Source organism: Camarhynchus parvulus, chromosome 12, assembly GCF_901933205.1.
Source record: "Camarhynchus parvulus chromosome 12, STF_HiC, whole genome shotgun sequence".
NCBI classification, from domain to species: Eukaryota; Metazoa; Chordata; class Aves; order Passeriformes; family Thraupidae; genus Camarhynchus; species Camarhynchus parvulus.
The window spans coordinates 9,303,375-9,328,552 of record NC_044582.1 but is presented as its reverse complement, the minus strand read 5'-3'; the positions used below and the strand labels follow the sequence as shown (position 1 = coordinate 9,328,552).

Sequence of the window (25,178 nt, the reverse complement as noted above, 5' to 3'; positions counted from 1 at the left end):
TCCCTACCTTGGTCAAGTTTGCAGGTTCTGCTCTAGCAAACACCATACACAGAGGGTTCCAGGCCCTCCTCACACACAGATAGTGCTTGATCCTCTTCTTAGGTCAAATTTTCCAGCTACTTCTCATGAAAGGGTTGTACCTGGAGACTTGCCTGCTTCAGCCCTATTCTTCTGATTTTCCACTGGGTTGAAACAGGTTTTCATGCTGGTGTCATGCCTTTGGAATGACATCTGGAGAAGCCAGTCCTTAGCTTGTCTCATTTCACACTGTCGTTCAGGTTAATGATATGTTGCAATATTTTGACACATTCCATTTATGGATCCAACACGACAGGAAGATCTCTGAGTTACAGAAGGGACACTTCTGTTTAGAGAGAGGTGGAGTGTTTCTGCCTAAGTGCCTTGGTAACAGACAAGTAAAATCCATGTCTTCTCACTTGTAGCCTCAGGCACTAACTAGTTGAATGTGTTACCTCCCACATAACTGTGTCAGAAGGAGAGACTTTGCTTTCCAATCCACCTGCTTTTGCCATCTGATTCAGTCTGAGGCTAGAGCCCAGTATTTGAGACATCAGATCCAAAAGATGCTTCATGGTCAGGAGACTGCTGGGTGCCACTGCAAGGACTGTGGCACTTCAGCTCCTGCCTTTCTCACTGCTTGTGTGAAACAGGAGTTCCTTTGAATTAACCAGCCCTGCCACATGGTGTGGGCAAACATAACTCCCCTCTTCCCACCTCCAAGGACTGCTCCATGGCTTTACCTGCACACATCCTTGCACTTCAGCTGAGCGCTGCTGCTCTGTGCCTCATCTCCAGACAGCACCTAAAGAAGGCAGGGCTCACTCCCTCTGTCCTTGCTGAGTCACTTGGTGTTGCTGGGCTGAAGCAGGACAAGAGATGATGTTCAGGAGCCTTGATACAACCTTGGGGGCCCCATGGAAAGCTGGCACTTGTTGCTGTACCTGCTGCAGCCTGCTGTGCTGTGGCAATCTCACCTGCCTTGCAGGTGCCAGAGGTGGAAGATGCAGACCTGGTGTCCAGGGCAGCATTACACCTTCATGTAGTCACCAAATTCCACTCTTCTGAGACACTTTATGTCTCTCAAATACTCTTTCAGCTTTTATTAGATCAGTCTACTGATATTACTTCTGATCTGAAACTGCTTTGCTGTTCAGGTGCTGAGCAGCTGCAGGGACAGATGTGCCTGTCTTGTTTCAGAGCTGTTCTGCCAGCCTACTGATTTCTAGTGCTGGACATAAATTTGCACCACAGGATACCACCTGGACTGCACTCCTGTGTCTCTGCCTTTTTTTTTCAAGGGGAATTCACTCACTAGGGCTCTTCCTGTGCTGCAAGAAGCCACGAGTCTGCAAAATCCTAATTGTATGGTTGGATATTCAGGATTTTGGTGCTCAGGTGAGGTCACGCCAGCGAGCAGCCTGGGCCCCATCTGCATCTCAGCCCTCTCACACCCCCAGCCCATGTCTCTAGTGTAGTAGAAGGAGTTCCATGCATGGCAACAGCCTGATTTTAGGGGTGGTTTCAGCTGCCCAAGCTCAGCTCTTGTCAAAGAGACAGAGCACCCCAGCTCAAGGATAGAACCACTTGTAGGTGGCACCCAAAGTTAGCAGTGAAAACGTGTGCATGGTGTGTCGTCTTCCAGGAAGGACAAACAGAAAATCTGTCTGTCCATCCAGCTGTCTGATGTCTGGAGAGACAGTGGCACCCTATGGTGACACAGGCTCATCACAGTGTGTCATCTGGGCCTTGTCAGACAGGTCCTGGGCTGCCTTCCCTTAAGCCACAGGATCATTTGGGTTGGAAGACTGGACATTAGGAAAGAATTCTTCATTGGAACGGTGCTCAAGCATTGAACAGGCTTCCCAGTGAGGTGGTGGATTCACTATCCCTGAAAATGTTCCCAAACCATGGAGATGTGGTGCTTAGAGACATGTTTTAGTGGTGCACTTGGCAGGGCTGGATTAACAGCTGGACTCCATGACCTTGAGGATCTTTTCCAACTTCATGGTTCTGTGATTCTGTGACCTCTAAGATCATCAAACCCACGGTGGTCTCTAGAAACCTACTAGTGGGGGCATCTTGGGGGTGTCCCTGTGTCTGTTTCACTCCCAGCACCAGCCAGCTCCCTGCCACGTGTCACAGAGAAGAGGCTGAGCCACTCTCCTATTTATATCATGATGCTCCTGCTTTGCTATATTAGTACCAGCCTGAATCATCCAGCTGGGCTCCTGGAAGATCCATTTCAGATTGTCAGCTGCCTCTTCAGTCACTTTTGCTTTGGGGTCTCCTGTTTCAGGATCATTGTCTCACACCCCAGTCCAGCCAAGAGCAGAAATAGCCTGAAACTAAACAGTGATCAGAAACCCTTCAGAGAATGCAGACCTCCAAAATCCAAACCACCTGCTGTTATGCAAGGCCCTGTGGCCTGGAAGGAAGCATTCCATCTCCTTGCCAAACATCAGCTCCATTGCTTGTTTGTCTCTCTAAATTCCTCTTCCAATCTCTATGGGACAGGTGCTCTTCTTCAATTCCTTTCACAAATGGCATTTGATGGCTGCACTGAGCACCTGGAGAGACAGATGTGTCTGTTCTTCAGAAGGGCTCTGATCAGCCCCCTGTTACTTCCAGCACATACAGGCTTGCATAAAAAAAAAACAAACCCTAAAAAACAATAACAAAAAAAAAAAAAACCAAACCAAAACAAAAAAAAAAAAAAAAAACCGAAAAACCCCTAAAACAAACAAACAACCCCCCCAACCACAAAATGCCAGAATCTCCTTCCCACCTCCTGTAGTTTCAGCGAGAATCAGAACAAAGACGATTGATCTGGGTGAGTGGCAAACCCGGTCAAGCAAGGCTTGATTTTAGCTCCCAAAGAGGCAACGGCGAGCACGGGAATTCACAGCGGGATCTCTCCCGTGCCTCGGGTTCCCGGGAGGAGGAGACCCCTCAAGCCCAGAGAGAAATGTTTGCTAAAGTTTGTTACTGCCGCCCACCAGCCGCCCGAGCCCCCTTGGCCGGGGATAGCCCTGGGTCCCGCCCTCTCATGCATATTCACAAGGAGGCGGGGCCCGACGATCCATTATTCATGAGGTTTCGCGCGCTTTCGTGACCACGTGGTTTGGTTTTCGCGCGGAATCCGGGGCCAGGAAGCGGCGGTGATGGCGGTGAGTGGCCGTGCCGGGCCGTGCCGGGCAGGGGGAGCCGATCATTTGGGGTCCCACCCCCTCGGATGCGGGCTCCGCGTTCCCCCCGCTGCCGGACACTTGGCGCTGCGGGGTCCAGAGAGGATTTCGGGGTGGGGGGGACCCTGGGGGCGCTCCCGGCGGTGCTCCCGGAACGCCGGGGGAATTTTCCCGCGTTCCCGGCCCCGGGAGCAGAGAGCCGGGCCGGGGCACGATCGGACCCTTTTCCTCCGCTCCGGCTGCGCTGCGAGGGTAGATTTACCCCCATCTCCTCCCCCTACCCCAACCATAGGTTTCCATTGTCTTTTGCAAGGAGGGCTAATTATTATAACTCACGGGCGGTCCATACACCCCCCTTCTGACGGGCACAGGCCCCTGGCGGCACTAGCCCCCTCTCCTCTGCCCTCACCCTCCCTCCTGACCCCGCAGGATTCCTCCGAGTCGCAGGCAGCGGTGACCAGCCCCGTGCGGAGCTCCCGCCGCGGCGATGCCTTCACGTCCAGCCCCGGTCGGGATCTGCCCCCCTTCGAGGATGAGTCCGAAGGGCTCCTGGGGACCGAGGGGCTCCCCGAAGAGGAGGAAGAAGGGGAAGAGCTCATTGGGGAAGGGATGGAAAGGTAAGAAAATCGTTCTGGGGGGCTGTGTCTGGCGATGGGATGCTGGGGATGTCAGTACAGCCAGCGACATGGAGGGAGCTCTCAGGACTTGTGGGATCCCTCTGCTGCGCTGGCAGGTGGGGTGACAGGGCTGAAGAGCTGCTGGGCAATGGGGGAAGGTCAGAGCATGATGTCATTTGAGTCCTGGGAGAACTGAGTGAAGTACCATCATGGTCCTGGCTGGGTAAACCAGGATCTACCTGGATGTGTGATGTGCATTCAGCCCAGCTCTTTACTTCTGCAGGCATGAATTTTGATGTTGTTTTAATCAGCAAGGTCTGCCAGCAAACTGAACTTTACAACACAAAGGCTCGAATGCTAGCATTCCTAACTGGTGGTGCTGGAGCCCTTTGCATTCCTAACCACGGTGCTGGAGCCCTTTTACTGCAGGGCATCTTCACCTGGGAAGTACCTTCCTGCTCAGCTCTAGTCTGTCTTGCTGCAGAGCAACTGTCCTGACATCTGCCCAGCAGAAGCTGGAGAAGGGCTGCAGAGTTGCTTGCCTGGCCTGATTCCCTGCTCTGTGTGTGTAGGGACTACCGGCCCATCCCAGAGCTGGATGTGTACGAAGCAGAGGGCCTGGCCCTGGATGATGAAGATGTGGAGGAGCTGACTGCCAGCCAGAGGGAAGCTGCCGAGCGAGTGATGAGGCAGCGGGACCGCGAGCTGGAGCAGGGCATGGGCCGCATGAGGAGGGGGCTGCTCTACGGTAGGTGCAGTGAGCTGTACCACCCTGGGGATTGATAACCTCACCCTTGGGGGGAGCTGGGCTCTCTACTCTCAGGTTAGTAGAGAGGTCTCTAGAGCTTCAGTGTGCCTGGGCTCTTAATGAAATCACTGGCTGTGGGCTCAGCTGGATTCCCCAGAGCAGGTTCCCTTTCCTTTGGGTTTCCTGGGAGCTCATTTGGTGTCCTTCTGGTCACTGCTGAAATAAATTTAGCATCCTGGACCTGTATCAAAGGGTTGGAATTCTACCAGGCTGTGCTGTAGAGTTTGTTGGTGTTGGTGCTCCTGTACAGACTTTTGTGGGCTGGATGGAAGGGCCTTTGATGCACTTTCAGGCTCATTCCTTGGTCAGTGCATTAATAGACTTGAATGTGTGCTGTTGCATACAAGTCTTCAAATTCACACCCTTAAAGTCCTGGCTATATTGTGGAAGTTATAGGACCAAGTCTAGAACTGGATTTAGGCTGGGCCTGGGATGTCTCTTGGTTTGTATCCCAGGCTGTGACCTCTTTACTTGCACAGCCTCTGCATTCCCACTGTGACTAATCCATAGAGTGGAATGGGAATCCCAGATCCTGAGCAGTTTTTCCTCCCACCCCTAGACAGTGACGATGAGGACGAAGACCGTCCTGCCCGGAAGAGGCGGCTGGCAGAGCGGGCTGCCGAAGGCATGGAGGAGGAGGATGAGGACATGATTGAGAGCATTGAGAACCTGGAGGACATGAAAGGGCACTCAGTGAGGGAGTGGGTTTCCATGGCAGCGCCCCGGCTTGAGATCTATCACCGCTTCAAGAACTTCCTGAAGACCCACGTGGATGACCATGGGCACAATGTCTTCAAGGAGAGGATCAGTGACATGTGCAAAGGTAGGGCTGGGTCACTGCAGGCTCTCTCATTCTTTATGTGGGTCACGGTACTTTGTGGTGATCCAGTACAGAGGTGGGTATTTGCTGCCTGCCCTCTTTGTTCCAGACATTGAATCAGCACTTCAAGAAAGACTGATGCTGATGGAGATAAATGAATAATGGAAACATGTCTAGTGTCTTCTTTGATTCTGGCTGACTAATTAGAAGGCCCCTCGTGTCTGCTCCTCATTAATATTCATTTCGTAGAAATGCTAGCAGAAGAATATGTGGGGCAGCAGACAGTGGTCTGCAAGTTTGTGATCTGAAAGAGACAACAATTGCTTGCTGTCTGCACCAGTTACTTTCTCACACTGGGAACTGCATTATCCAGCAAGGGGACACAAACAGACCTTGTGACTTTGGAAACCGTGTCAGTGTTGTGGCCTTGTATTCTGACTAGGCACTGCCAGAAGAAATGGTCATTAACGCTGTCATTGATGAGTTTTAAAAGCAGAAATTGTCGCATCTAGGAACAGCTCATGTAGCTGTACTTGTTGTATTTATTCTTTATATTGAGCAGAAGCTTTAGCAGTGGAACAGGATCAATTTTGTAAAGCTAGGAAATAAAAGGCACTTGTCTCATCCATTTCCACGAACATAAGACACAGGAGGTTTGTTGCCAACCATTCAGCACACATAATGTCTCTCCTATTAACTTCTGTTTCCTGGAGGTCTCTGAGAGAATTGTATATTGGGCTGAGGCTTTTGAATTTCAGGAACAGTGAGCCTGGGAAGTATCTATGCAAAACTGGAGAGGAACAATCACAAGCTTGGTACTGATAAAGAATTTTTTAGAGAAATAAATTTAAAAATGTTTTCCACCCATTTTCAAATTGTTAATCTCTAAACTTTGGAGAAGGTGCAGCAGTTAATCTCTTAACTGCAGCCTGCAAGATACAGGCTTGTATGTTCTTGTTATCCATTGCAAACTCCTTGAAGAATGAACAGGCTGAAATTGCAATTCACCCCATCTTTTTTTCAAGAGAACAGAGAGAGTCTGGTGGTGAACTACGAGGATCTGGCAGCCCAGGAGCATGTCCTTGCTTACTTTCTGCCTGAGGCCCCAGCAGAGATGCTGAAAATCTTTGATGAAGCAGCCAAGGAAGTGGTGCTGGCCATGTACCCCAAGTATGATCGCATTGCTCAGGAGATCCATGTCCGTATCTCCCACCTCCCTCTGGTGGAAGAGCTGCGGTCACTCAGGTGAGAGCAGAGCTACCAGCAGTGGCTGTGGGGCTTGCTTTAGGCTTTGGGGTGCTCAGGACTCACCTGAGAGCTAAACCTGTGGGTAAGTCTAACAGGATAGCTGAGCTTAGCACAGGGAGAAATCATACTAAGGGTGAACTGTAAGCATCCCTGAGTTAAACTTGTGCCTTACAGCAGGAGTATTTCTGGAGGATGTTTTGCCTTCTGGTGCCTGCAGGCATCCAGCATATCTCTGTCTTTCCTCAGGCAGCTGCACTTGAATCAGTTGATCCGGACCAGTGGAGTGGTGACAAGTTGCACAGGGGTCCTGCCTCAGCTCAGCATGGTCAAATACAACTGCAGCAAGTGCAACTTCATCCTAGGACCCTTTTTCCAGTCACAGAACCAGGAGGTGAAACCCGGTTCCTGTCCGGAGTGTCAGTCTCTTGGCCCATTTGAAATCAACATGGAAGAGGTAAGAGACTGTGCTTGCCTGGATGAGAGTGACTGCTCATCCTGCTGCACTGCTTGTTTCTCACTGCCCTGCTTTGACTCCCACCCTTTGAACAGCTTGCTGTGGCTAGAAAGGTCTTCTATATCCAGGGGGCTGTGAAGATAGGTCTGTTTGAGCTCTTGACCTGCTCTTGACTCAGTTTATAAACAAAAAGTAATTTATTGCCACACTGTAGGTGTTTGGACTGAATCTTTTGCCACAATCATCTTTGTGTTACACAGTTACTTATTTCTATTTTAGAAATGCAGACACATGCTGTCCAGATCTCCTTCCCAGTTAGGTCAGTCTGTCCTGATCTGTCAGCTAAGGAAACCAGTGAGCAAAATCACTGATGTGGAACTTCTGAGTTTCATTCTTTGCTTTGACACCTTTAACCATCACAAGTGGAGCATTCTTCTCTCAGGAACTGGTCTGCTATTTGGATGGCCAAACACTGTGGAGACTAAACCACGGTGGTGAGATGCAGCAAAGTGCTTTCCTGTCCCCACTATTGCCTATCACACCCTGGAATTGCTCCTCACAACCTCCATCCTCCCATGGCCATAATTTTCTAACTGAAGTCTAGGAATGGCCCTTCTCTTGAGGTGCCTGGGAAGAGCCATGCTGGTGCCTGCTGGAGCAGCTGGGTAACTCTGATTCTGTTGCTGCAGACAGTGTATCAGAACTACCAGCGCATCAAGATCCAGGAGAGCCCAGGGAAGGTGGCGGCGGGCAGGCTGCCGCGTTCCAAGGATGCCATTCTTCTGGCTGACCTGGTGGACAGCTGCAAGCCAGGAGATGAGATTGTGAGTACATTGCTCAATTCTCAGGAGAGCACAGGGTATTTTTAAATTCTGACAGTGACATCATGGGAATATCTGTGGGGATGGGGGTGTTGTCCTTGGATGCATTTGAGCCTTACCTTAGAATGGAAGAGGGGCTGTTTTGTACTGTGCAGGCACTGACAGAGCATTTCCTGCTTCTCAGGAGCTGACAGGGATCTACCACAACAACTATGATGGCTCCTTGAACACTGCCAATGGGTTCCCAGTGTTTGCAACTGTGATCCTGGCCAACCACATTGCCAAGAAGGACAACAAGCTGGCTGTTGGGGAGCTGACTGATGAAGATGTGAAAGTGATTGTGGGTCTGTCCAAGGATGAACAAATTGGGGAGAAGGTGGGTCAGCCTCAGATATTCCTTCTTTTCCTGTTAGTTCGCCATCACCTGGCAGCTGGATCAGAATGTGATGAAATGGGTCAGCTGGCCAAACAGTGGTTAAAGGAACCCAGAAATCCCAGTTCTCTCTGAATGGTCTTCTGTAGCTCTCAGACAGCTGTTAGTGAGAGTCAGTTATAGGAGGGAAGTAAATAAGGAACCTCCCTTGTATCTTTGAAGGTAAAATTTTCTGCTTCTCCCTTTGCTTCTCTGAGCCTTCTACATCACAACAGGGCTAGAAGACAGGTGAGACACACTTAGACAGTGCTTATATCTGATCAGTTTTCTGTCTCTGTATTTTAAAAGCCAAGTGGCAGAAGTGTTCTGTGAGGCCAGTGACTGCATCTCCAGTCCCCTAAAGGGGATATTATTGCTTAGCTTATGTTGTGGTAGAGATTTTAGCTTTGCTTCCTTCATATGCCAAGACCTGAATCCAATACTTGAAAGAACAAGCTCCTGGATTGCTGCATGTTCAACATCACTTGGGTCAGATTTAATTTCTCTAATTAAATTTGCTTCATTGCCTGGGCTGTGCTGTTTTTACAGTGACTGCTGTTGCAGTGGATGCAGCAGCTTCAGTTGGGCCAGGAGTGTTTTAACAGGAGTAGTCTCCAGCATCAGATTATTTTCAAAATACCCTTGAGGAAACAAGCCAGTTGTTTGTAATATTTGTCTATGACAACAATTCATGTGTGGCATACCCCATTTGAGCACTGGCATGTGCAGGGAGTCAGCCTCTGATCAAGGTCCCCAGCTTTACAAGAGCTGATAACAGGCACTGTGGTGTACTTTGTGTAGAACAGGGTTGTGGAGGCAGTGGCAGCAGCTTCCAGCACCAGACTAAATAATCTGCCATGCCCCAACAGCACCATTTTTGTGAAACTCCTTTAGGCAACAGTCGTGGGTCATCACCTTTGAAAAAGGCCTCACACTGTGGATAATAAAACACTCTTTGGAGACAGCAATATCTTAAGAGTAGCTTTAGATATGGCACCTTGCTGATGTTCATGCAAGATTCTATTCAGAATGGGAACTGGTATTCCCTGGACAACTCCTCTGGTTTCCCTTTCAGATTTTTGCCAGCATTGCCCCATCTATTTATGGACATGAAGATATCAAGAGGGGCTTGGCTTTAGCTCTCTTTGGTGGAGAGCCCAAAAACCCAGGTGAGTGGCTCTTTTATCACACTGAAAACTCTGGTGTGACAGTAGAAATGCTATGACTGAAAACAGCTCCTGTTCCAAACCCAGGCAAGTTTTTATCCCTCCTCTAGGAGGTCATTTAATGCTCCTTCAGAGGTTTGACCTTCTGGCACCTTGATTTGTTATCATCTCCTTAGAAGGATTTGTCAACAAGGTTAGAAAGTCTGTTATACAAAGATGACTGCCTCCAAAACTGACTTTCTTTCCCCCTCAACTTTCCTGTAAGCTGGTTGCCATGCCTGCTGGTTGTCCTCTCTTCAGCTTTGTGGTGCTCAGGGCAGGGTTGCTGCCAAGCCATGCACTCTGCTGCCACATGGTTTTCCCATTGCTTTTGTAGGTGGCAAACACAAAGTTCGTGGCGACATCAACGTGCTTCTGTGTGGAGACCCTGGTACTGCAAAATCACAGTTCCTTAAATATATAGAGAAGGTGTCAAGCAGAGCAATTTTCACCACTGGCCAGGGTGCTTCTGCTGTGGGCCTCACAGCCTATGTGCAGAGGCACCCGGTCAGCAAGGAGTGGACTTTGGAGGCAGGAGCCCTTGTGCTGGCTGACAGAGGTGTCTGCCTGATTGATGAATTTGACAAGGTGAGCCCAGCTTCATCTCTCTGTGAAGGATTAGCTGTGAAGTGACCAGCTGTGCCTCTGTCCTCTGAGGACGCACTGTAACTCATGGTGACATCTCCCAGATGACCCAAGTAACCTGCAGCTTGCTTAGGCCCTTGCTGGTCCATAGTGCAGTTTCCTGCCTTTTCAGAGCATCTGGAGCTGATTGCCCTTGGTGTATTTGGCAGTGGGGTACAGATATAATTTCACTCTAAATCATTCTTGCTTTCCTGTAGATGAATGATCAAGATAGGACCAGCATCCACGAAGCCATGGAACAGCAAAGCATTTCCATCTCCAAAGCAGGCATTGTCACATCGTTGCAAGCTCGCTGCACCATCGTTGCTGCTGCCAATCCCATAGGTAAGTGCTGAGAGACTACAGGACCATCTCAGGCTCTCAGCATAACTCCACAGCCATGAGAGCTGTGGCCCAGCTTCCCTCCCTCTGCCTGGTTCCTTCAAGCGTGGAGCAGAGATCAAGCAAGCAGGAAAGTCTTCAGTAACATACTGGAGTTCTGTCCTTCTGCAGAACTCCAGCCTTGGGGCCTGTTTGACCTGGATTAATTATTGTTATTATTATTGACCTGTGATGCAGGTGGGCGATACGACCCGTCGCTGACGTTCTCGGAGAACGTGGACCTGACGGAGCCCATCATCTCCCGGTTCGATATCCTGTGTGTGGTGAGGGACACGGTGGACCCAGTGCAGGTAGGGGCTGTGCCAGGAATCAGCATGTGCTGGGCCCCAGTGCTGCTGTTGGCATGCTCAGCTGCAGCTGCCCATTGACGTTTTTCTGTCCACTGGATGTGCTCAGTGTCTGTTGGTGCTCTGCTCTCTCGCAGGATGAAATGCTTGCCCGGTTCGTTGTTGGCAGCCATGTCAAGCACCACCCAGGCAGCAAGGAGGCAGTGAATGGGGACACTAATGAGGTCATCCTTCCCAACACCTATGGGGTTGAACCCATTCCTCAAGAGATCCTGAGGAAATATATCGTCTATGCCAAAGAGAAGGTCCACCCCAAACTCAACCAGATGGACCAGGACAAGGTGGCCAGGATGTACAGTGACCTGAGGAAGGAGTCTATGGTGAGAATACTGACAAAGGGAGGGAAGAACTGTATGTATCTAGACTGCAGATCAATCTGAGACTGTTCCAGCATATGTTGACACATTCTTGCCATTCCCATCACAGAAGTCTGTGCCACTGTTCTGTGAGAGACAGGCAGATCCTGCAGTGTCTGCTGAACAGATGATTCTTCATCTAAGTGCAGGGTCTCATCTGTTGATGATGTGTGGACTGATGGACAGGACACATGTACAGTGCCTGCCATGGCAAAGTCCTTTTGTTGTCACCCAGTCTGGCAGGCCTGCAGGAAATGTTTGCATTCACTCAGATCCACATGCTCCTGGTGTACATTACAGGGAGCCATTATCTGTAGAAATGCCCTTTTCTTTTGTCAGTGGGATGTCTCAGGCTCATTTCATGCTCTCCAAGTGAAAGAGGAATTTGTTGAGGTGTGAGGGAGATTTTTTGGAGCTTGGGAAATCTATACCTGTTTTGATTGGCCTTTTCTTTCTTTAACTCCTAAAATTTACTGGAGGAAACAGGATTGCTAATCTTGGAAAGACCCTAAACAGTGTCACAGAGCGACCCCACAACATCTCCTTACACTGTGCTGAATTCAGATGAGCAGGGAAGCTGTGCCAGGCTGTGTGGCCATGCCAGCAGGTGGCAGAGCCTCCTTATCCTGAGTCACCCTCGGAGGTGCAGAGAGCTCCTGCAGTGTGAAAGGAGCTGGGCAGAAGGCACCTGTCTTGCCCCTTCAGTGCCGTTTTTCCGCCTCCCCCAGGCCACGGGCAGCATCCCCATCACGGTGCGGCACATCGAGTCCATGATCCGCATGGCCGAGGCGCACGCCCGCATGCACCTGCGCGATTACGTGGTGGAGGACGACGTCAACATGGCCATCAGGGTGATGCTGGAGAGCTTCATCGACACGCAGAAGTTCAGCGTCATGCGGAGCATGCGCAAGGTTGGTGTCATCTTATTGCAGGGATTCTATACTGGTGTCTCCTTATCATGATAGTTTCACACCTTCTTGGTGTTTTTCATGGGCAGCTGCTCAGAGCACTGACTCCTTCTTCTCACAGCAGCCAACTGACTCCAGTTCCCTTCTCAACACCACCCCACTCTTTTATACCACTCTTCTTCTCATTGGTTACAGCTGTGGCCTGTTAATGTCAGGCCTGTTCCTAATCTTTGATAACTGGCCCAGCTGCAACTCCTTAGGGGTAAGATTACTTTCTACACTATCTTTATTTTCTTATATTCTATCCCCCTACACAAGGTGGGCACCACCTGAGCTGGGGGCGGCAGCTGCACCCAGGGCCCACAGGTTCAGCTGCAGCTCCTTGTACTGCCCTGGCTGTGGGAAGAGACTTCGTGCTCTGCAGGGGTTTGTCCTGTGGAGACAGGCACTGAGCCTGTGTAAGTACTGTGGGTCTGAAGTGCCAAGGAAGTTCCCTGTCTGACCATCCAGGAGCAGTCACACTAACACCACCTGGGACCAAGGCCACTTCACAGCTACACACACCACACTCACAGTCAAACAAGGTTTCCTTACCAGCTTGACCCCAGGTTTTCCTGTAGCAAAGTCTCAAGCATCTGGATACTTAAAATAATTCAGTCATTGTGCAATAACAGCTCAAGCTGGGTGCCTTTGAGGAGGGACCCCAAACAAGGCACTGTTCCATGACTGCACCTCATTAGTGTGTGATGAGGCAATGGCTTTGTTGGGTCTGAGAAGGAAGTGTACCTTGAGCTTCTGACTCAAAAGCACTGCCATGTCTATTCTTTTTTGACACCTTCCCTGTTATTTTGGCACGGGGCACCTGCTGCTGCTGCCAGGTGATCAAGACAAGCAGGCAGTTTGTTTCTTCACGTTTTTATTGGGCTCTCAGGGTACAGTTAGCCACAGGACAGCACTCACTGTGGGTTAGTGTGCAGTCTGCCCTGCTCTCTGAGTAGCAGGGGCTGGCTCTGAACAGCTCTTGGCTGGCTGCACGCTGGCATTTATCCACTGTTGAGTGTCTGCCCTCTGTCTGGACGACTCGTGGCCTCTCTCTTTGGCCTCAGCCAGCCAGCCAAGTATGAGCGTCTGCTGGGGAGGCACAGGGCAGTCCGGGTTAAGGGAAACTGCTCTGTGCCTTGCCCAGGGCCAGCCCTCCCATGGCTGTGTCCCTGTGGGCAGCACAGCTCCACTGCAGTGCACTGCTAGCCCCCAAGAGGCACCAGCCCCCCTACAGAGATTCTAGATGTGAATAAAAGCAGAGGAGTTGTGGCTGTCAGTTGTGGCAGCTTGGCACGGCCACAGTCACTTGAGATACACTAAGGGCACAGGTGACAGCAGTGTCACTTGGTTCCCTGTGTGCTCTGTGGCTGGAGGGGGTTGGCTGGTGCTGGGCACTGCAGTGTGTCACTGCTCTGATCCTCATGGCTCATGTCACCCTCCCTGCCAGACTTTCTCCCGCTACCTCTCGTTCAAGCGAGACAACAACGAGCTGCTGCTGTTCATCCTGAAGCAGCTGATTGCAGAGCAGGTGATGTACCAGAGGAACCGCTATGGAGCCCAGCAGGACACCATCGAGGTCCCCGAGAAGGACCTGGTGGACAAGGTATGGGCTTAGAGCCAGCTGCCTCTGGGACTGCTTCATGCTCTCTCTGCAGCCTCAGAACCAGAGGCATTCTGAGGCTTCTGACTTCCCTTCCTGCATTATGATACTATAAAAAAGACTGGTGTTAATCAATATAACCCAGATTCAGGATTGTCTCCTCTGCATCTGCTCCTCTTGTTTTGAAGTTCTGTATTCTTCCCTCTCTGTTCTCATACACCCCCATAAAGCTTTGGGGTTGGAATGGTAAATCCTTTTGCAGGTGAATGAGAACTCAAGTTCCCTGGTATCTGCATTTGAAGAAGCAAAAAGCAGAGAAATCTATGTGTATGAACTTTTCCAATCCTTCCTGAGGCTAGCTTGCCTCCTCAATGCATCTTCATGCTCGTCCAAAGGTTACACTTCTGACTTGGCCTTTCTGTGCAAAATAGTGACTTTGCTTGGCACTAAAGCAGCGTGGTTTAGTGCTTTTCTGCTCTTTGCATCAGATGTGCACGGTAAATACTTCCAAAGCCACACCTTGGTGTTGCCAGGCTGAACACTCCCAGTCAGATGTGTCCCTTGCAAAACTCTCCTGCTGGATGAGGTTTTGGGTACTTTTGGATAGGAGTTACATTCTGTCTCTGCTGGAAGTAAAAGGACGAGCTGAGAGCAGGCAGATGCTGAGCCAGCATCCTCTCTTGGCTCAGCTCAGCACTGCCAATGCTCCTTCCTCCTGACCTGCAGTCTGCCCTGCTACTGCAGCTCTGGTTCCTGCTGAGCAGAGCAGAGATTGCTGACTGTCAAATTTTATGCAGCCTCTACTGTGGAAAACCACATGGTTCTTACTTTGATTAAATAAACATTTACCTCTCCCCTTTTCCTCCTCCCAGGCTCGGCAGATCAACATCCACAACCTCTCAGCCTTCTATGACAGTGAAGTGTTCAAGATGAATCGGTTCAGCCGGGATGTGAAGAGGAAGCTGATTGTCCAGCAGTTCTGAGGCTGGAGCAGAGCCTGCCACATGCTCCTGTGAGATGAGGCCTCCATCTTCCAGCCCTCCAGGATGCTGCAGAGATCCTGAGCCAGAGAGACTAGGCTGCACATCCTCTTGCTTGCTCCATGCCTTATGGATTAAGGGAGTGCTGAGCTGCTGAAGACCTTGTGAATAGAACAGAATTAAGTAGTTAAATGCCCTGTCAAGTCTGTTTAGCAACTTTGTTCGCTATTTTGCCTTGTAGCTAAGCACAGCAGGGAGAGAATTGCTGGCCATGTACATGACATGTTTTCTGTTTGTTTGTCACTAGCTGTTACGGGCTCCTCTGCAGGAGGGACCAAGTGGGAGCATTTGGAAAGCATTATCCATCCCCCTTGGATTGCAAGCACCCTCAGGGATTCTCTGTTCCCATCTCTGGTGACTGTACAGCCTGATGGGTGATAATTGAAACTGCATTCAACTCTCCATGAACCAGCAGCCAGCCTCTGCTCCAGGCCTTTGTGCCTGACACTTGACATTTCCCCAGGTGCCCACATGGGTTGACCTTGTGCTTGGTTTCTGCAGGGTAGGAGGGGGGAGACAGGGGAAGCTAAGAACTGAAATAAAACATAGCTCTTTCTGATCTTAATGATCATCTGTTTGGGCACTGGAAACTCCTTCAGGACCTGCTGGGGAATCTCCAGAATCCAGAGTGGAGAGGCTTCCCTTGCCTTAGTGGATGTTATCTCTGTGTAGCTGTCAGCAGGTGTGAATTTACAGCTGAATCCATGTGCTACCTTTGACACCTAAACTGAACACCCTCTCTCACACCCATTTGTTGAGGGTGAGGTTCCCATGGTGCTGGTTTTGGGCATGGCAGTGGAGGAGGCCTAAGCTGGATGTGTTTATGGAGGACAAGATGGGCTCAGTGTTCACATGCAATTTTCTTAGTGTGGGTGTTTTAAATACATTTGTTTTTCAATACTTCTGCATTTCCTCTTCTGGTAACTCCTGCCACCAAGAGTGGAAGGAAGAGCTTAAGTGAGCAGCCTGGATGCTGTGAGCTGCTCAGCAGTTTGTGGGGTTAGGTTTGGGTACAATCACATCTCATGTTTGCTCTTCAGGTTAGTAGGAAGGGCCAGTGCTGGCTCTCAGCTGTAGCTGAGACATCTGTGGACTGATAGCAGGACACTTGCCCTGGACCATGCCCACCAAGGACCTGCCTGCAGTGGTTCCTTCCCTGTCTGTTTATGTTTGTATCCCATTGTGACTGTCCCATCACAGTATTTCCCACCTCCCTTCCTTCACACACTTGGGTTAGACAGCCTTGATTTGCCTTGGCTGCCACTTGGATTCCAGTCTGGGAGAAGCAGTAACCCCTCTGCAGGACACAGCTGAGCTCTGCAGTGAATGTGCTTTTTCCTGGCTGGAGCTGTGGGACCTTGTGGCATCTCCAGCCTGAGCTGAGGAGAATTTGTGAGCTGGCTGCTGCAGTTGTGTGCTGGCCAAGCAGAGGTGTCCCTGGCTGTCAGCACTGGCACCGTGGGGTTTGTCACAGGGATGTGTGTGCTTGTGTGTGTCCTCCCAGCCTGGAGCCAGCAGTGCCTGAGCCCTGCTGGGGGCTGAGCACATGACTCTCAGCCTGAAACTGGCTCTGTGGGTTGCCTCCTCTGGCTGCCAGCTCCCTCCTGTGTATTTGTTTAACTGTTTTGGCTGTTTTTTTCCCTTCCTACTGGGTCTCTGTCTACCAGGGCTTTCTGCAGGCAGCCCATAGAGACACTTGCTGGTATTCCTTCCCTGCCTGAGCAAGCCTTTGCCCCTCAACACGGGCCTGGATCAGGTCTGGGTTGGGGATGCTCAAAGCTGCTGTGTGCCTGCACCTGCCTGGTGAGGTCCAGTGTGGTTCCTCAGGGACACAGCTGTTAGCACCTTACCTGAGCTGGATGTGAGGCATCATCACACTCCCAGCATCCAAAACTCCACATCCAGAACTCATCCCAAGAGACGTACCTGCAGCCAAGGAAATCTTGGAAATGAAGCCTGCCTGAATTTTCTGGTTCTGCACACACTGCAGTGCTGTCCAACATTCACCCTTTCTTCCTCCTCTAGAATCACATTTCCAGTAACTCCAAGTGTGGTTTCCTGCTGTGTGAGGATTGTGGACTCTCTGCAGCTTTTGGAACCACTGATTAATTGAATGCCTTTTGTAGAAAGGGGGAGAGCCAGTGGGACACAGACACAGAACGTAAAAGCCTTTGGGATAGGGGTGAAAAATGGCATTTTCCATTCCCTGAGAGCAGGCACAGCTTTGGGAAGCGGCAGGGGCGATGCCCCTGGCCAGCAGGGTTTATTGCTTTTGCTGCGCACTCATTCCTTTTTCTGGCAGCTCATTCCTTGTTGGAATTCCTGAACATTCCTGGTTGGAACATCCCTGGGGGAACACCCCATGGGCGGTGTGCAAAAAGGAGTTTTTTAAGTCCTAAGGCTCGTACCAAAAGACATGTGATCCAGATCTTAGGTCTCCCTGCTGAGGTCCAGGAAGAGTTAAGGTATGGACTCTGACAGCCTAAACAGTGAAAGATTCCCTTCCCTGAAGGTCTTACAGCCTGTTCTGTCAGCCACACTGCAGTATCCATGTCTCCTGCTGCTTTTATAAACAGTAATGAGGGAATGATGCTGCTGTCTAATAATCAAATAATCATTACTCTGTGCTTGGAGGGAAAAAACAGCCTTTGTAACAATGAGTAATGCCATTGCAATATACAGTGTCTGAGCTAGAGATAAACACGGCTGAGAAATAAGCTGCAGCACCAGATTGAAATTCAGCCTGCATATTCTTCAGGACCTTTAGCCCTGGAGATGAAAAGTCCTCCAGCTCTGGGGACAGTGGCTGTTGATCTTGCTTCCCTCCTGCTTTCTGTTTTTTGCTGCCTCCTTTCACCAAGTCCACTGAATTCAGTGAGAAAACACTCAGAAAGCTGAGTAAGACTTCCTTTTGACTTGCCCATCTGGCCATCTCCTTGGCTGTCTGTGTATTTTGGGGTAAATGATGGGCAAAATGGGAGTTCAGACGTGCTGTAAGTACCCCTGTAAGCAGTCTTTTCCATTTGAGTTCCCATAGCATATATTGTGAGTCTGTGAGAATTAAACTAGCAAGATTTCTACAGTCATTTGGTGTGTGTATCCTTCCAGGGTACTTTTCAGCAGTTGCTTAAAGTATGGGGAGCAGATACCACTGTCCCTTATTGCTTTTTGCAATTCTTTTATCTCATGAGGTGCGATAGCCACCCATGTTCTAGGACCACCAGCTTGCTGGCTGAATAGCACAGGCGTAGCTAAAGGGTTTAGACTTTCCTCTTTGCAAATCCGGCGTCTGACTTCATGCCAGTCTGTTAGTTGAAAATTATCAAAAGATTTTTGTGAGTTTTCTAATTTTTGGGTTAATGCTGGCGGATTTTCAGGGTTTAGTGTCTCATTTTGGGTTGAGAAGTCTGTCCCAAACACTGCGGCGGAGGCGGGGGAGCAGGCGGCGGGGGTGCAGGACGCGGCAGCGGAGGCACACTAGGCATCGGTTGTGCCGGGCTGCGCGCGGCGGAGGGATCTCCCAGTGATGTGGCCGTGCCCGGACCCTCAAGTTCCGGCAGAGGAAGGGAGCGGAAGGATACACGCAACGCGCTTCAGACTTAGGCTGTATGGTGCCGTGTGTTGACCCGGTGGCGGCGGAAGTGGCGTGACAGGGCACAGGGATGCCGGCTGTGGCTGGACAGCGGCATGCAGCGGCTCGGAACCGGGAAGCTGTACCGACGCTGCGGCGAAAGCAGTGGAGGGTGGGGGCGGGGCCGTGGAGAGATAACTGCTCCGTGCGGCTGATCCCGGAAGCAGCGCTGTGGTTGGATGGGGTGCCGCGGAGTGATATCGCTGGTGCTGGTGGGGGGTGTAGCAATTGCGCATGCGTGGATTGAGTCCCTGGGTCAGCGTGGAGAGACTGAATGGCGGCTGGCCGCATGGCGACGGCGTGGCGGCGGCGGGCGGGCGGCCGCGAGGCGACGGCGGGCGGGCAGCGGGCGCGTGGCGGAGGCGTGGGGAAGCAGCGACGGACGCGGACGGGACTACGGCCACCACCGGCGCTGAGTCGGCGGGGGCGAGGGGGACTTGGGGAGCGGGAGGAGCGGCCGCACTCGCGGGTAGCGGTGGGGGGGGAAGCGGCAGGGCTTCGGTGATGCTGGTGGGCGGGCTCGGAGAGGCGGAATTGAGGGGCGGGGCCGCGAGGATGGCGGAACCAGGGGCGGGAACCAACGGGATGGCAAAGGCGGGCATGGCGGGAGCGGTGGGAGAGACCGCGAGGTCCTTGGCGGTGGCTGGGGCCGCGGGGACGGCTGTCGGCACCGAGAGGGCGGGGAGCGGGGCGGCAGGGCTGGGCACGGCTGCCGGTTCTGGGGCCCTGGGCTCCGATGGGGAGGTGGGCTCGCGTCCCGATCTAGACTCGCGGCAGGAGCAGAGCTAACGGGAGCAACTGCTGCGGGCATCCCCCTTGAGCAAAGAGTTAGACCAGCGCCCGGGAAGCTGGGACCAGCTGCACGGCAGCAATATCCCGGCGACAGACACTATTAAAAGCCTATATACCCCTGTGTCCCAAAAGTCTCTTGTGACAGTCGCGCTTTACGGCACCTTTCATGACAGTCGCGCTTTACAGCCGATTTTGCGACAGTCGGGCTCTATGGCACTTTAACGACAGCTGCGCTTCACGGCACCTTTTACGACAGTGCTGCTTTATGACCGTTTTTGTGACAGTCGCGTTTTACAACAGTTGCGCGTTACGGCACCTTTCACGACAGTCGCAATTTACGGCTGCTCTTACAACAGTCGCGCTTTACACCACCTTTTACGACAGTGGCGCTTTACGGCACCTTTTACGACAGTCGCACTTTACGACATCTTTTACAACAGTCGTGATTTACAGCACCTTTTGCGACAGTCGCACTTTACGGCATCTTTTTACGACAGTCGCGGTTTACGGCCGCTTTACGACAGTAACGCTTTACGGCCGCCTTTGCGACAGTCGCACTTTACGACAGCTTTACGACAGTTGCACTTTACGGCTGCTTTGGCGACAGCTGTGCTTTACGACACCTTTTGCAACAGTCGTGCTTTACGGCAGTTTTTATGACAGTCGCGCTTTAGGGCACTTTACAACAGTTCCGTTTCATGACAGTTTTGCTTTATGGCATTTTACAACAGTTTCGCTTTGCAACACTACGACACTTTACAGCACTTTACCGAACTTTTACAGCACTTCACAGTTTTTATTTTTTTAAATTTCTTTTTAATCAAATTTTTTTAAAGTTATTTTTAAATTTTATTTTTAAGTTTTTTTATTTTTGAAAATTTTTTTTTTTTTTTTTGGTGCTGCCCAGACCAGCTCAAGCCGGTGATTGTGATGCTGTTTGAGGGTCCCCAGGACGAGGGAAGAGATGAGAATCTTGGCTCCACCTTTCAGAAGGCTGATTTATTATTTTATGATATCTATTCTGTTAAAAGAACATGAGACATTAGAACTATACTAAAGAAAGAGCAAGGAGACATCAGAAAGCTGGAAAGGAATAAATAATAAAAACCCGTGACTGCTCACAGCCTCGATACAGCTGGACCATGATTGGCCATCAAGTAGAAACAATCCACAGGAGACCAATCCAGGATGCCACTGTTGGTTAACCATCTCCAGAGCACACTCCACAGCCAGCAGATCGTTATTGTTTTCATTTCTTTTCTGAGGCTTCTCAGGAGAAAAATCCTAGCAAAAGGATTTTCATCAAAGCATGTCAGTGCCAGGTGATGGCACAGGCAGCATCAGCTGGCCAAGGTCACCGTGCCATCCCTGCCAGCCCAGGTGTCACAGCGAGGAGGAGAGAGCTCACCCTGTGCTCACCCTGTGCTCACACAGCCCTGCCAAGGGACTGGCTGCCAAACCAGAGCCGTGCCATGCATGCCAGTGTCTGCATGGCAGAAAGGGGACAGGAAAAGCCACTGAGGAAGCTGCCACCTCCTCCCTGAGCTCTGCCCTGCAGGCCGGGCCGTGGGCAGCCACTGTGGGAAGGTTCATTTGCTGCCCAGCAGCTGCTCTGTGTCTGACAGGAGTTTAAATGCCCCAGGTTTGGGTTGGTGCTGAGCAGAGGGCAGTGAGGAGAAGGGGAGAAGGCTGTGCTGCAGGGCAGCTGGATCCAGGCAGAGCCAATTTGGGGAGCAGCCTTGTCTAACAGCATTTCATTTTCCAGTTCTACTACGTTTCATTTCATTTTGCACTTCTGCTAGAACTGCATGTCAACAGGTTTCAAATATCCTCCTCAGTCCCAGCAGCCTGCTTGAAAGTGCTGTGTCTTTATCAGACCATTGATGGTCCTTCTGAAATGTGAGTCTCACTGGCTGCATCCAAACCGTGTGCTTGGAGAGCATTCCTAATTAACACAGTTTGGGCCTTTGGGGAAGAAGGGACTGCAAAGCATTTCCTAAAGCATTTTCTACTCCAATTTCATTGTGAGGAAATACAGCTGAAGGATGATGCAGGGATTAGGATTGAGACAAATATGAGTTTGGTGGGTCAATTTTACTTTGAGAGCTTGAGAAACACAGGAAGCCCAAGTGATGATCCCAGAGGGTTAAACACAGAGGTTTATCCTCCCAGAAATACAAGGGCCTTAAAACCACTGTTAATTTGCTGACATCTTTTTATTTTAGAAATGCCTTAGAGCTGTTTTCTTCAATCATTTTGGAATGTGAGCTGAAACAAAGCCATCCAGGCTGAACCAGAGGGATAAACTCCCGAGACAAACACCCCATCCCCTCTGCAGGGAGAGGAGCTGAGCCAGCATTTCTAGAAATAAACCATCACCCCCAGCTCGGAGGCTGCGGGAGGATGTGCAGTGTCCCCTGCTCCCAAACAGCCCAGGACAGCCGTGACTCCCCCAGCACTCACTGGGCTACCCACAGAGCCTTTGCCGTGCTGCCTGTGGGGCCAGTGCCCATCCCTGCCCTTGCCACCAGCCTGGTCTCTGGCTCGTGCCCCACACCCCCAGAGCCCAAATTTGCAGTTTGTCCCACACAAAGAGCCAGGGCAGTGAGGGAAAGGGGGTGCACCCTGCCAAACCTGCCCACACAGACATGTGACAGCAGCAGGAAGGGTGCAAGGCAGGAAGGGTGCAGAGAAGGAAGGGTGCAGAGCAGGAAGGGTGCAGGCAGCAGTGCTCTCAGGGGCTGCACACCTGGTTCCAGGTGTGAGGATGGCAAGAGACCCCATCTTGGGGGCTGTAGCCCCAAATCCCCAGCATGGGAGATGCTCACAGGCCAGCAGGCAGCCCAGAACAGCTCAGTGTGCCCTGGATTTGGGGTTACCCATTCAGCAGCCATGGTGCTGGGCACGGCTGTGGGGCCAACCCTCATCCTGCTCCCAAGGACACGGCTCCACTGCCCTGACCTGGGGATCACCCAAAACCCCAGTGCCAGAGGCCACAGAGACTGTCCCTGGGGACAGCAGCTGCAAGTGCTTGCACACTGTGCCCAGCTCTGTGGGACCCCACCTACCCTGCTGGGGAAGCTCTGGCCTTGAGATAGCAAAACCAGAAACAACAAGGGATGAAACAAAGCTTGTCAAGCAAACTGGTGTGTTTGTGTCAATGAATGTTGGGTACAGAAGGGGGAATAGGCTTTGTGTCATACTGGAGAAATAAAAAATACTTCCTAAACCTTTGCAACCTTGTGAAGCCTCTGCTATGCCTGTAGTGACCTGCAGTTAAATAGGTGGCCAAACATGTCACTGCAAACTGTGAGAGATACACAGGAGTGGGGCAGGACTCCTGATTTTCCCGACTCTTTGCCCTGCTGTTGGACTGGGCTGTTAGGCACCATTCAGTTTTACCCTACAGCTTTTTCCTGCCTCCTGTGCTCTGGTCCCACCTCACTTGGCACATGAAGTGAACAGTGGCAACAAGAGAGATGCCGTTGCTGGAGTCAGTTGTTTGTCATTTTGCTCACTCTGCCTCCCATCTCTTCAGCACAAAGGCAGTGTGCCCTCCCACCATTGTGCTGCCAGCACCCAGCAGTGCAATGAATTCCTGCAGCTGCGCCCTCACTCCTGCTGGCATCAGCTGCTCACTGGAGTGTTAATGCCAGTCTGAAGGCATGTTCCTCCTCTCACGGCCACTGAGCTTTTCAGCTTCCCTGGAGCAAGCTTTGGCTGTTGACAGCATCAGGTGTCTGGTCTGGACAGGGGTGCAGATGGGTGAAAACATGCTGCTCTGAGCAGGGGCTGCCTTGCCAGGAGCCATGTTCCTGCTGAAGGTAGGGAGGGTTTTGCTGCAGGGCTCTGGAGCTCAGCAAGCCAAGCCCCACTCATGGAATGAGGAGTTGCTCCCCTGACAACCTTGAGTTGAGCCAAGCTTGTGCACTTGGCTTCTTGCTGCTGTGATTCAAACTGCACAGTGCCCCTGGCAGCCAGGGGCAAAGGCAAGAGTCTGGGGGAGGTGAGGTCTGCTCACAGCAGGCTGTGCCTGGGCTCACATGGAGGATAATAAAGGTGCTCCCTGTAAAGGAGAGGGCTTTATGGAGACAAGTGGTGTCCCTTCTTGTGGTCATCTGCCCCTTAGGACTGTGGTTGTTGGCAAAGGCTTGAAAGAGCGTCTGGATTTGAAAAGGGCATGATGGGCCAGATCCTGATGCAGTTTAGTCTGAACATGCTGTGTGCAAACTCCTGAGAGAGCAGCAGGGCTCTCTGCATCTCACAATAAACTGTTTGACTTGAGCTGAGCACGGAACAAACACACACAAACACACAAACAGCGCACCTGCTGGGGCTGTATGAGCAAGTGCCGCAGATACCAGCTAATCAATCAGCATGTGTGAGCTGGGAAAAAGGGAGAGACAGAGCTTGCAGGAAAGCGCTTTCCATTCATGCTAGCAGAGTTTAGCTTATGCCTTTATTGTGATCATAAAGCGACACACTATATCTGCAAGTCATGGGCTCATCCAGTGTGCCAGTGGCTGTTTCTGAGTTTGCCTGTCAAGTGGCAGATGCCCCTTGAACAGGTGAAGTCTACATTCAGTAATGTGCGGTTTTCCCCAAATTAATGCCAAAACCTCTTGGAAAAATTAGCATATCCAGCATTTCTGGACCCCCAGTGTTTCACTTTCTCCCATGCCAGACCTTGTCTGGAAGCTTCTCTGTCCATCTCCACTGTGTTTACTAAAGACCTGTCTGGAAACTGGGTGACAAGAGCTTTCCCAGTGTTACAGTGCTGAGGATGCAGCAGTTGTGTTGGTTCGTGGCATCTTCCCATCCTAGTGCAGTCCAGCCAGGAGGGCTGGACATCCCAGTCCAGTTCAGCCAGGAGGGCTGTTTCAGGTGCTTACAGCTCTGCCCTTGTTGACCTCAACTCACCTGAATTCCAACATGTGAAGACAGTATGGGAATATGTTTACAGCAGATGTGTATCCACAGATACAGGTGAGTCACTGCAAACAGCTACATCTCCTACTATGCTGCAGCAAGGATGCACTCTGAACTTCCTAGTATTTTTCCATCTCCTAAAATACTTTTCTACTTAACAAAGCAGAGCCAAAATTGGATCAGGCTTCTGCTGTATTTTGCATCTATTATGCAGTTCTTGCTGCCATCACTGATTTAATGTCTCCATTATCATGGAGCACTGGTCTGCCAAGGATTCCAGCCATCCAGCATGCCCCTTAGCTTTACTAAACATTTGTGAGCAGCCTTAAGGGGCTGCTGAGCTCTGCATTTTTACAGCAAAAGCACCTTGGAAAGGCTTGCGCTCCCTTCTGCTCATTTTGCAAGTCACTTCTCTCTAAAGGAGAGGTAAAGGCTGTTGGGGAAACCCAGAGGAAGTGCCCAGTTTCTTCTCTGGGTGATCTAGTGCTCAGGGCGATCTGACAGGAACTGTCCTGTCTAAGAGATGGTGAAGAGCTTCAGTCCCATTGAATCCCACAGAAACACATATGTAGGAGTACCAGTAGAGCCTATGAGTCAGTGACTGGCTCTCCTCAGAGGCAAGAGTTACCAGCCCTCTTCAGGTACAGGCTGATCCCTCCGTTCTGAAAATACATACCCACATTCCAGCTTAGTCAGCTATTAACATAGTTTTTCTGAAGATGGCATTAGCCTTTGCAGTTTAGTAAGAAAAGTTACAAACCACCTCTGGGTTCTACCCAGTGAAAATACTTTGCCCATTAAAAGATAGGAACTCCCCCTCACCTTCTTAGGTCACTGTTCAAGGAGAGAGGTTTATATGTGGGCTCTGAGGGTACTAATAAGCCTGACCAGGCTCTCCTGGGCCTCTATCCACACT

General features: G+C 51.0%; 1 protein-coding gene across 1 annotated transcript; it reads left to right on the top strand.

Moving 5' to 3' along the window:
* Nucleotides 1–3,124: 3,124 nt before the first annotated feature.
* Nucleotides 3,125–15,810, top strand: MCM2 (minichromosome maintenance complex component 2). The gene is made up of 16 exons (XM_030956804.1): nucleotides 3,125–3,188; nucleotides 3,636–3,823; nucleotides 4,396–4,571; nucleotides 5,191–5,454; nucleotides 6,477–6,696; nucleotides 6,946–7,153; nucleotides 7,843–7,977; nucleotides 8,159–8,350; nucleotides 9,462–9,555; nucleotides 9,929–10,179; nucleotides 10,434–10,560; nucleotides 10,795–10,907; nucleotides 11,042–11,284; nucleotides 12,049–12,231; nucleotides 13,718–13,873; nucleotides 14,743–15,810. The coding sequence occupies exons 1-16, from the start codon at nucleotides 3,183–3,185 to the stop codon at nucleotides 14,851–14,853; spliced, it is 2,667 nt and encodes an 888-aa protein (XP_030812664.1). The 5' UTR covers nucleotides 3,125–3,182; the 3' UTR covers nucleotides 14,854–15,810.
* Nucleotides 15,811–25,178: the final 9,368 nt, after the last annotated feature.